General features: G+C 41.9%; 1 protein-coding gene across 4 annotated transcripts in view; it reads left to right on the forward strand.

The window, feature by feature from the left end:
- The window catches only part of TFAP2D (transcription factor AP-2 delta), a 47,684-nt gene that overhangs the window by 24,315 nt on the left and 10,895 nt on the right, over nt 1-12,474 (forward strand). For 2 of the 4 annotated variants that reach the window (XR_008429932.1, XR_008429931.1), the window contains exons 1-2: nt 4,883-5,071; nt 9,403-9,516. Coding sequence is in view for 1 of the 4 variants with exons in the window: in XM_053938301.1 (XP_053794276.1) it covers nt 2,848-2,989; nt 9,403-9,516 (256 nt within the window). In the remaining 3 variants the exon portion in view is untranslated. Of the gene's footprint in view, nt 1-2,847; nt 2,990-4,882; nt 5,072-9,402; nt 9,517-10,344; nt 10,525-12,474 lie in introns of those variants that run through there. The other 2 variants (XR_008429930.1, XM_053938301.1) reach the window with 2 other exon arrangements.

The raw sequence follows: 12,474 nt of genomic DNA on the forward strand, positions 1-12,474 counted from the left end.
TTTTGTTTCTATTTGCTCAAATGGTTTTATATCACAATCACAATCCCAGCTCCAGACAGGTTTTATACTTTTGACTACTTTTCTCAGATTATCAGAACAGTTTAGTACAATTTTCTCAGCTCTAGCAAATAATATAAACCAACTTTGTAAATATGAATTTGAATGACAATTCACATTTTCATTCCCTTTTTTCTAACAGTAAGTGGATACATTCACATTTCAGTCACTTAGTTGTTGATTGTGTTAAATGAGTGCCTACATTTCAACACAAAAAGCTCTGCTCTCTTGAAGAAACCAAGACTTTTCCAATGGCTAAATATTTAAATTCTTTGCTATCTATATTCCTTGTTACTGGGACTGACTGGGACCATGCTGAAGCTGTCTGGAGAAGTGTAATTCCACCCGATGACAGCTACAAAGGGTTTGACTTTTGTTTTCTTTCCATACTGGAATGAAGATAAACCTATAAAGTATTATAACAGAATTTAGTTTTAAAGAAAACCTGGTCCTCTTCTGAGATAGATTTACTCTGTAAGACTTTATTTAAGGAAGATTAAAAGCATATCTGAAATAGACATTTTGAAACTACTCTACAGAAATGTAAAAGCTATGGCTTAAATTTGTACTCTTTCTCACCCATGAAGAAGTCTGGGATAGATGTTTCAAATACAAAGCGATCAGTCAGCTCTATAACTTTTCATTCTGATTCTCTATTAAGTTATCACTGAAATACATTTTGTTTTTACTGAAAATTATTTTACTTTTCTAGAAGCTGCAAACTAAGTGGAAACTGTTTCTCCTTTCAGCTCAGAGATACTGACTGCTTGTTAATGTCTTCATTCTTTTTAGGAATACGGGAAATCATGTTAAAAAAAATCCAAAGACAGCAGATGATTTTGACTAAAATCTTCAATTTTAGCTGTAAAACTTTACAGCTGCAGAGGTTGTAGCTGGCTGGTATCAGCAAACAGATTGCCTGGGAGTAGTGCATGGATTTTGTCAGTACCTGAATAAACTGGGGCAGATAAACACACAGTAAAGCAATTTCTTGTGGAATCAAAAGGTGTTTTTCCATGAAAACTCCAGTGGTAGAAGGGGAGACAATAATATCTCAAAAGGGAGAGAATGGAGTTGAAGTAGAGGTCAATGCATGCAGTTTCTTATTCCTCATACTGTCCCTGGCACAGGACCACTGTTTCCATGGAACTTCTCCTCTTCCTTGGCTTAACCAAGCCTTGCTGAGGATGGGATTCATCTCCCCATCTTCATTGCAGTTGCACCTTCTCATGTCAGATCATAGTAAACAGGGAGAAATCAGCACTTCTGGGTTTAATGATTTAATTTAATTATTAAATGAAGTTAAATTAATAATTAAACATTTTGTCATGTTGCTCAGAACATCTGTGGAATTTCCATAGCTGGAAACATTCAAGTCTTGTCTTGGAAAAGCCTTGAATAATCTCATCTAAGGCAATGCTGTCAGCAGAAGGTGACTTCCTGAGTTCTAATCTAGACTTTCCATAATTCCTCTGATTCCCTTTTGCCTTCTACTCTACTATTGGATGATACATGCTTCAAGTGCTACTTTGTCTCCATTGACTTGAAAGTATTAAGTCAGACATCGATATTGACATTTAATCTGATGAATTCCACTGCAGATATTCTCAAAGCGAGGAGTTGCATGTCCTGTATCCCTCCTGACAGCATCAGCCTTTTGAACTTCAAAGAGCCAGAGTCCAATGCCACTTCTCCTGATGGAAATCAAACACACAACTCTGAAAAAAAAAAAGAAAAGTGAAAAACCCACAACCTCTGAACTCCAAAACTATTCTGGAGCACATCTCTGTTAGTCACTCATGCAGATGTGCTTCAACATATGCTTCTGGTAGCTGACCTATTTCTTCTTTCTGCAATGAGATAAGTGTCATCTGGAAATGCCTATTTCCCACCAGGCAAAGACTAACTTAGGCACAGCTGTTCACAATCCAGGCAGCTGCTTTTGATCAGATAAATCCCACACCGAGGTTGTCAGAGTCACAGCGTGCAGGTCAGAGTGTTCAGTAAACCCTAAAATTAAATTCTGGATTCTCTAAGCTAGTGAAGAGGGTCCCGTCCTTCCAGAGGCATTTGGCAGCCAGCACAGAGTTGTATTCTTGTGTTAAGTCTTTGTAGTGAGGTAGAGAGGTGCTCAGTGCAACTCTCCTCTTCATTATCTTCCCTTATTGTTTTGACTGGTCAGTTTTGTTTACTGGAAACAGTAAATTTTAATCCTTCTGGAAACAAGATTATTTATTGAGTTCTCCTGTGGGGTCTGCTCTTCTCTGGTGTGGGGCTTAACCTCTAGGCAAATGTACTGGAATGTGTGTTACTCCCAAGGGTCTTTCCTAGGGTAGAGGGCTCTTCTTTCATTAGACACAGGCAGTGAAGCACCAAAGACTGACTCAGTTCTTCAAAGTTGTTTATTCCTACTTTCTGCTCTTTTCCATACCTTGAATATTGACGATGAACAGGGCTTGCAAAATTGGGCAGCTGCCCAATACTCACTGGGGGCAAGACAGGGCCAAGTGTCTTGGCCAGTATTTTCTCCTGAGAGGGACATCCTTTCATCTGATGAGAGGAATATCCTTCCTATCTTCTGTCTGGCATCAACTGATGGCTAAACATTAACAGGCCAGTTGGGCTGAAATCTGTAACTGACTTGGGAATGACTGTCTACAGAAGTGACTTGCTAATGTTTGAGGTTTTTTTAAAAAAATGTAATAAATTCTGTAAAAATAACAACAACAATATAATGATGATGATAATAATAACCCTAAGAAATGACTGACCCATTTTGTTTGACCGCAGGGGAAGCACTACATTTGGCCAGAGATTTCGGCTACACCTGTGAAACAGAGTTCCCTGCCAAGGCAGTAGGAGAGCACATTGCCAGACAGCACATGGAACAGAAAGAGCAGACAGCGAGGAAAAAGATGATCCTAGCGACGAAGTAAGGAGGGAGGGGAAGTGAAAAAAGAAATCGGTCTGTCACTTCTCCATGTTGGATCTGTGGGCTGGGGGAGGGAGGAGTGGGAGTATGGAGCTGGGATTGTGGTGACTGCTATCACAAACAGTGCTCACTGGCTGCGGGTGAGTGAGATCCTCCTCGGAGATGCTGAAAGAGGAACCTTATTTACTGCAGTGGTGTTTTAGTGGCTGTGCTCTCATTGCCTGTGGTTAAGGGGGCATGTACATCTTCCCAGATGCTTTGGTTTAGATGAGAACAGAGGATATTATTACATGGTAAGATCTGTGGGATGGAAGCTGCCTTTGTCTCCTGTTTGTGTGTGAGCGGGAGATCTGAGCCTTTGCTGAAGTCTGGTTACTGTTGGATAATTATCATTAGTCTGCTGAGGGAGAGCTAGTTTGCAGAAGGACAGATCCTCTCTGGATGCAAACTGCAAGAGCTCCCCTGAAGTCAAAGGCACTGGAACAATGTACAACAGCAGGGGAGCTTTGCTAAAGACATTAAAGACACAAAGAGGCATCAGACTTCACTCTAAACAAGCCACTCATCTCCCCGGAGCAGTAACATCATGTTAGGATAACATTTCATCTAGGTTAATTAGCCTTGATGAGGGAAGAATTAGCCTTCATGAGCCATGGGAAACAGGAATAAATAGTCTGTGTGGAGTAGGGCAGACCTGCCCTAGGTGTGTGGTCTGACTGTGTGGGGTAACCTTGAACACATTCACAGTCTTGCTGTGCTTACTGCAGTGTCATATTTGAGGCTGAAGTAGAGCTGAGACCACAAATCTGAGCTCTCAAATAATCCCCTCCATGTTGGAAGTGTTTGAAAACCCTTCCAGGCTGTGATATATTCAACAGGGAGTAATTTCCCTGTACTAGGGGAAAGGGCTGGATTGTCCTTTGTATTCTAATGTCCTGCTTTGGCAAGATTCTTGGCCTTGGTGTCCCTCTTGTATCCAGAGCACTTTGCCCTGACAGTGACCCAGAGATGAGATGCACTCAAACATCTCATGCTTGTGAATCCCATGAATATATTCTGTGATCCTTTCCTGGAGTGATAAAAGCATCATCATGTGGATCAGCGGGAATTTTCTGGTTGTGAAGGTGATGAGAGACCTCATAGACCACGTTCCTAATTCCCCTGTACATTAAAAGGAATAATGTAAGTGGAATATTATCTTATTCTTACTTCTATCCACATTTAGGGGCTCCAGGGGTTTCAGAGGCATGAGAATAAACCAGCTGGCCAGAAGAAATTCCTCTCTGCAAGTTGTCTCCCCACTGCTGTGTAGCCCATTTACATCCTGCCTCCTAGCCGACGATTTGTCTCATTCACAGAACACAATTCAACCAAAATGATGCAAATCTTCCCAATTTTTCCCTGCCTCTAGTGAGAAATCATAAAGCCACAGGTTGTAATAATTGGTGGATCACTTTTATGTCCTGTCCCCAAAGGCCGTGCCATTCAGGGGCACATAAGAATCTCACTACCCTTTCTCACCACCCCATATCCTCTTTCTCAGCCTCCTTCACTACTGAGATGAGGTATCATGGACATGCACTGCCTCTAACCCCCATGAACTTCAGGCTTGTAGGCTGTTATCCAGCACTTGTTAGGAACAAAATTACTTTTCTCCCCATCCTATCAGGTAAAAGCACCAGGAAATTGCACAGGGAGGTCTGTCAATAATAGGAAGGCCACATCCCACTGCAGTCAGAGCTGGTAACAGGGACAGATGGGTCAATGTGTGTGTTACTACTGCCCTCTCCTGCCTGCAAGGAGAACAGGGATTCCCAGTCCTGCCCAGGTGTTCAGGAGACACAGGTCCATGACATCACAATATCAGCATGGCATTTCCTGGCCATGCTTCCACGTGTCTGATGCAAAGAGCTCTAGACAAGCATCACGACTTTCCACTACTCACCAGCCATACCAAAGCTCTAGGCTGGCAATTTCAGCAATTCTACAACTTCCCTGACTCATGGGCTTGTGAGTGCTGACACCAGAAAAAGCAGGGGATTATTATGCTGCTACCAAAACCGACACAGAAATTCCAGGGTGGTAAGATCACTCGTGGAAAGCTTTGTCTGTGGAAAGAGCTGGAGTGCCACTGCCTGTGTGTGTTGCTGCTGCCCACTGTGGGACAGGGCCAGAAGCCCACAGAAGTGTTCACATGTGTGGTCTTGAGGAAAAATAAGGGGAAAGAACAAAGTTATTTCCACAATCCTCAGGATATAGGTGATGAGGGGAAACAAGTGGAAAGGGTAAAATTATTTCCACAGTTTTTCATATCTAGGTGTACTTCCATTACAGATTTAGACATCTGAATTCATTGGCTCAATTCAGCTGCCAAAACACATGCACACACTGCCATTTGAGTTGAACTGGGTTATCCAGTTTGGCCATGAGCTGCTGCTCCAGTGGCACACAGATCTCTTTTTGTTACTGTGTTGTATTTGCCAGTGGATATGGATGTCTTGGGTATTACAAATCTACATGTGTGTAATGAAACAAAGCCCTAAATGTCTACAGTGATGAAGGCTCCAGTGTCCAGTAGGAGCCCCCAGGCCTCCTTTGATATCAAGGGAGACTTTTTAATCAAGCAATCCACCCACCCTGAATGGAAGCAGTTCAGCTGCCCTGTACAGAACTGTGGCCAGTGAAAGCTAAAAACTGATGCTTTAGATGCCAACAGCCAACACATGGAGGCCACTGAGTTTAAGTTACTCTTTTCATTGTCCTGCTCAGCCCTACCTGGTCTGAGGCCATGCTGATAGAATTACAGAGAACAAAGACAGGACCACTGTCTATCATGGAACAAATCATATTCATTTTGTTAAACTGCTTCATCTTCCAAAGCTACCTCATGGAAATGGTCTCTCACATTTGCAAACTCAGGACCTGCCTGGGACAGTACAAATTGATGCAACAGGATGGTGCCATGGTCTGTTCTAACAGTTTTATGGACTAGACAATGAAGAATGAGAGCTCTACTTAATGATTGTCGTGGGAAGAAGAGAAGATTGGGCTGTGTAGCTACTGTTCACTGCTGAACACAAGTGTCAGCAATGGCAGGATGGGAGAGAAACAGGCTGAAAAAGAGCTGAAAGGGCCAGAAAGGCATAAGCAATGAGAGAAACCAGTCTCCTACTATTCTCTTTCTTTCCACTCACCTCCTTTGACTAAGCAGATGATTGTCTGGGCAAGTGGATGGTTTTCTGGACCGACCAAAATGCCCCAAAGAAAGACTGAATTGTCACAATTCTGGCCAAAGGGTACTGATATTGGCCTGTCAACCCTAGAAATGTAAAAAAGGTTTCAGGATACATATTCAATTCATGTAGAAATAGAAAAAAAAACCAGTGGGACCTGGTTTTATAGGGTCTTTAAACATAGGTCAATTTGCCTTGCAGAGGCATGGGAGAGCCTGAAAGGTTTTACAGCAGGGGACAGAACCTGACCAGTTTGCAGCTTGGACAGTTGCAACACTGCCGAAGGCTGTGTCAACTATTCCAGTTGCTGGAGAGGCACAGCATCCCACAGGAAACATCCCAGTGTTTCACAGCACAAGGTCCTCCATATGATCAGAGGGACAGATACACCCACATTTACACAGACCAAACCAGAATACTGTGATCAACAATTTTATTGTGGAATTGATTACAGCCAGCACAGACTAATCAGCATCTGGCTCATGACACTTCTCTGATCTGGTCCTTGGATACCTGGCAACTCTGCCACTCTCGGAATAAATCAGATTAGTGGGGTCACATTTGCCCCACTCTTGTACTCAGCACCAGGCATTTGCTTTGGCCACTGGTAGGGATCATGGCCTCCATGGGTGCTGCATCCTGGGTTTGGGTTTAGAATAGGGGTTCACATGGGCTCTTGTTTTGACCCAGTACAGAATTTTTTCTCTTTTTCCAGTCGTATACTGGATCATCTCACCATGTATCACAAATCATTAGACATCTCCTATGCAGGAGTGACCAGGACTATTTTTATTAATCTGTGTCCCTCTAGGACAGCACAACCATCTTCCTTTGCTTTTCAAAATCACAGTTTAACTCAGCTAAAAACTGCCAACCCCTCTCCCTGTCACTACCCCAGGTGATATTTTACTGGTAGTGGAGGCTCTGAGACACCATTTTGCCTAGAAATCCCCTTGAAAAAAAAAGTAGGTTACTGCCTTTTACAGGTTTTCATGTATAATAAAAAAGTTTTTTTTTTCTTTTCTTTCAATCTGCCAACATTCAGTAAAGACTTTTGACACGTGAAGATAGAAGGGAACTTAATTGCACACATGGTTCTGACACTTTCCTTTGTTAAAATAAAAGAACTTTTAAGATGAACTTTTTCAACAGGTAGAAAGTAGAGGTTGGAGGAAGGAGAGATGAGCAGTGCTGACAGGGCCGACTGGGGATAGTGGATTGTTTAGAAGCCAAAATGACTGACTGTTTTCAGTTGTTGAAAGGAACTGTTTTTCCTCTAAGGACCTGATTCATTAAAACTGTATGCTGCATTTACATACATTTCTGCTGAATACCTCTCTTTGCCTGAAAGGCTGGGGTGATGCTGTCTTTTCAAGCAGTCGGTGTCTAGGTCCATGCAGATGACAAGCATTTAGAGAAATCAGGCTTGGATGGGGTCCAGCAGCACAGCAGGAAATTGGTTTCTGCATCTCCTCTTAGTCAAGAGAGAGCTATCCAAGATCTCTGTTCCCAGCTTGTATCACTGTGATAAAGTGAAGGGTAAAACCAGCTTAGCACAGTTTTCTTGCTTATAACTTAGCAGTGAAGGATCTTCCAAAGATCAACAAGCTGTTTACCCACTTTTTCCATTATACCCATGTCCCAAAAGACAGTAGTTACAAGGTGATAATGAAAAACCCAAACTTTATGTAGGACCAGGTGTGCAATTAATCTCCTAAAAGGAATCATGGACCAACAGAGATGCTCTTTAGTATTATAAACTGCCCCTAGGCACAGTGATTGCATCTATGCTACCAGAGTAAACCACACACACTCTGAGTCATCAGACTGCACTTGTCCAAGTTACTAACATGTTAGAATGGCTCATTGAATTCTCCTAAATATCTTTTGGGCAAGTCCTGGGAGACAGCTCACAACAGAATTTATTCTCAGGAAGCCACAGGATTTAGGAGACCAGAGGAGCATAACTGTATGGATGTTATCAGATGGTGACAAATGGTCTGCAGGTGTGAGGGTGACCCTTGTCACTCTACACTTCACTGGGTAGCACTGTTACCAGGCTACACGTAGTCACTGAGACCAGTACCAGGTTAATCCAATAAAGATCAGGGCCCTAGCTGAGTGTCCTGATCATCTGGAGGTGATCATGCCCTCCTGATCCCCCATTAGTGCCTTTATTTCCAATACAGGCAATGGAGAATTCCATGCTAATTTGGACAGGTCCCCTTTCCTTTTTTTCAATTAACTGAATCATAAACCAAGGGAAAGTAAGTGATGTCTGTTCACTCATGGTCCAGATAATGATCTTCTGAGGACATGAGCTAAATGGAACTGATTTGGTTTCTTTTTTTAAAAGTTTGTTGGTAGAATATTCCTAGGCTAATTTACAAAGAACAATGCAACAACACAAGAACAAAAGGCCTTATTTTCTGGTATTTCCTAGTGCTAGGTCCTATATAGGGGAATTCCAGGGAATAAACTTAACCCCCAGGTGCTGGGGCACCCTGAGAAGCCTCAGGGAAGACTGAGTGGGAGAGGGAAAACAGTAAGACCATCCATCCTTTACAAAAAAGATGGGCTACTATGCTGGTGGGAGACCAGAGCAGACAGATTCTGAATTCTCACTACAAGGGGTCCTTCTTTCACAATCCCTTTTTCCTAAGGGCTGGGAGTCAAGAAGGGAAGTCCAAAGTATCCAAGACTTCAATGTGCAGAAAAAGCAGTGCCCACGATGTACACAAGCCCATGTACAAGTATTGGTGTACTTACACAAACTAAATAATGGAGTAATTAATATACACCTTTCAGGCATATTCTAATGCTAGTTCACCATTTCCTTTAATCATAAGGCTTGCTGCCAATGTAGGTGAGCTAAGCTAGACTTAACACTGCCAAACTGGGTCCTATTCAGGGGAAAAATCACATTTTAAAATGTTAACATTAATATGGTTCCACAGGGAAAATATTCCTGTTCAAGAGATTCTGTATGTTGTTGGTTCTGAGAATGTGGGTCAGGTAAGCCAGAGATGGATTTGTTTATCTTTAATTTCTCAAACAACACTTCTGCCAAGCAATTCTGTTATGAATGAGATCACTCAGGACAAAGGTGGAGTGTGTTGGGAATCAGTTTATGGGAAGGATTCCACCTGTTTTATTGAAGGAGTTCCATTTTCCTTTTAGACAAATATGTAAAGAATTCCAAGACCTCCTAAGTCAAGACAGATCACCCCTCGGATCCTCCAGACCGACTCCAATATTAGACCTCGACATCCAGAGACATTTAACACATTTCAGGTATGATTTTTGAAAGAGGAAACTAAAAATCTATATAGTTGATTTACACTGCATATGATGTTTTAATGGTATTTGTTCCCTTACCTAAAAGACATGCAAATAATTATTTAACATCCATAATCCTTGCTGAGTGTGCCTATTAAAAATGCAGGTTTGCCCAACAATGTAGTTCAAGTTTGCTGCTTTCAACCTGCTTCTAGGACCACAATCTGAGTTTGAATAAGATATTTTCTGCATCTACTGGTCAAGTCTCCCCATCTGGCCAGAAAATTGTCTTGCTTTAAATTGAGCCAAATCACAGCTTACAAATGGATGGTCCAGAAGCATAGAAACTCAAATTCTGAACCTATATAAATTAACCAAAATAGAAAAAATAGGAAGAAGAGGTTGCATCTTTTCCAATTAAATAAATAGTTCCAGAAGTTCCTCTATGCTACTGAGATCATTTGACAATGTCTTACCAGGTCCATTTTATTAACTCTTTGGCTTCCAAAGCAGACTGGCCTTAAAGTACATTACCCACTAAAACAATTTTATTGCACTAATTTCTGAACAACACACTGGAAAAATCTGGGAGAATGAAAGCTGACTCGCACTAAAAAGCCACACTGATGATACATTTAGACTCAGTTCTTGAGCAATATTTAATGTACTGGTTTAAACAGGCTTAGAAGCTGTTTTGAAGACAAAGACCCATGGTACGTGCACACCAAATCCAAACTTCATTAGAATTTTTTCCTAATTATGTATAAAAGTGTATAAATGTTTTGGGGTCACAAAGATTTATTAGCTCCTGAGTTGCTGTGCCATTTCACATTTTTGCTTTAGGCGATGCATCAGGTACAGTCAGGAGTGACGTGGGATCTTCCAGAGGGCCACTTTGAAATAGTGGGATCATCTAAGATAGCTATCAAAGATAAGTTGGATGAAACATCCTGGAGGTGCTCCTGTCTTTGCTCGGGCCACAGAGGGGGATACATGACTTGCTGAGGCTACCGATTGTTAATTCTTTCCATCCACTAGCTAATATATGAAAAAACATGTGAAGAACTGTCCCAGAGAGTTGTTTACAGACCATAATATTAAGCAAGTTTCATAGCCCTATAAAGGCTTAGAATTGTGCTGTATATTCTTTAGCACAACCAGCTGAGCCACTCTTCTTTCATTGGCTGGACAGACAACTTCCGTGTCCCAATGTCCCAACATCTGTTAGTTACTAACATTCTGGTAGGTGCTGTGATAACTAATGTTTAGTCTCTCAGACTTTGGGTGGAATCCCAAAAATACCCACCATCCCTCTTCTTCCATTTGTCTGTTGAGGCGTGGAGAGGCAAGGGTAATTCCCCATCGACAAATGCACACATTCCTGACATTCCTGTTTATTCTTACACACATCTGTGTGCATTCTACCTGTGTAAGAACACACTTGGACAACCCCACTCCTATTCTCAAGCAGTGCTGTGCATGTGCACACACAGAGCACCCAGGTGTGTGTATATTTTCCATAATGCACACTCCAAAACACCCAGCTACATGCACACATCAAGAGAAACATCCTTATTTATGCAGAATGCTCATAAAGGGATTTTAATGAGCTACCTAAGCTTGTGGAAAAAGAGATAATTCCCTGTTACCTGTGCACAGAGGAAATGTGATACAAGGTGGCTAATCCCCAAGGATTCCTGTGTTTAGATTAGAAATAGCAGTCAGGATAAAATGCTGAAGGCTTCAGCTACAAAACTGTCAACTGATACAGCTCCCATCCTTCCTTCTCTGATGCACGTCAGTAGTCGGAGGGCAGAGCTTCTGCAGGCAGCTCCTGGATCAATCAGTACTTTCTTCCATGTCTGCTGCATGGAAACTGGACTGAAGATGGGCACCTGGCCTTTATCCTACTCAGGGTCTTCCCTGGCCTTAAATCAGAGTCTTCTCTGATTGTGCTCAGGGAATGATGAGTGCTGCCAGACCCAGAGGTGGAGCTGAGACCATATTCCTTTTCCAGCTAGTGTAGAGATGCTGGAGTCAGATCAGCTTCTGACCTGAACTTCTGACTCTGCTCAGATGCCTCTAGGAGCCTCCACTGCAGCCAGCTGTACATCCTCTGCCACAGTGTCCAGGAATCTCACTTGTATAGCTTGAGAAATCTGAATTAAACAGGTCTAACATAGATATCTTCATCAGTGTATCTACAGCTTCTCTCTAAACTCCATTAGCTGAACAGTCTGGTCTATATCTCCACCAGAATGGGAGATTAGCCAACCAGTACACACTAGACACTTACACTGTGGACAGCTAAACCTAATGTAGGCTAAAAAATCATTATTCCCATCCCCTAAATCCATCACTCTTCACAGTCAGATCATCTCAACCCCTACTACCACTACAAACTACTGATCTGAGTTGGAAGGAACCTTAAATCTCATCTTGTTCCAACCCCCTGCCACTGGGGGAAGTAAAGAGTTCCTTAATGTCCCTTCCAACCCAAACCACTCTATGATTCCATGATATGATGAAATCTTCAGAAATCTGAAGAGATTTTTTTATGACCATAAAAAAAATCAGAGGAATCACACAAATGTCTATTATTTGAATAAGTTCTAAGATATTAAAAGACTTTTTGAAGAACTATAATATCGGATATCTACAGTGGAATTGGATCCAGCCTCTACTCCATTGGGGTGAAAGGAAGTTTTCTTTAGGCATAAATTTCCCTACAGCTGTTCAGTGTAGATTTGTGTACTCCACTTTCTCATGATAGCTGTTCTATGTTAAGACCAGCGTTCACAGCCTGGCACAGGACAGATAGAAAAAGAATAGAGAAATTACAGATAGAGAAATTACATTGATAACTTCACTTTTCAGTAGGCTGTCAAAGTTATATTGATAACCTCAAATAACTTCAAATATATTGGTACTAGCAGATAAAAGTAGTGCCAGAGAACAGGCATTGGCATCTGC

Source organism: Vidua chalybeata, chromosome 3, assembly GCF_026979565.1.
Source record: "Vidua chalybeata isolate OUT-0048 chromosome 3, bVidCha1 merged haplotype, whole genome shotgun sequence".
Classification (NCBI taxonomy): Eukaryota; Metazoa; Chordata; class Aves; order Passeriformes; family Viduidae; genus Vidua; species Vidua chalybeata.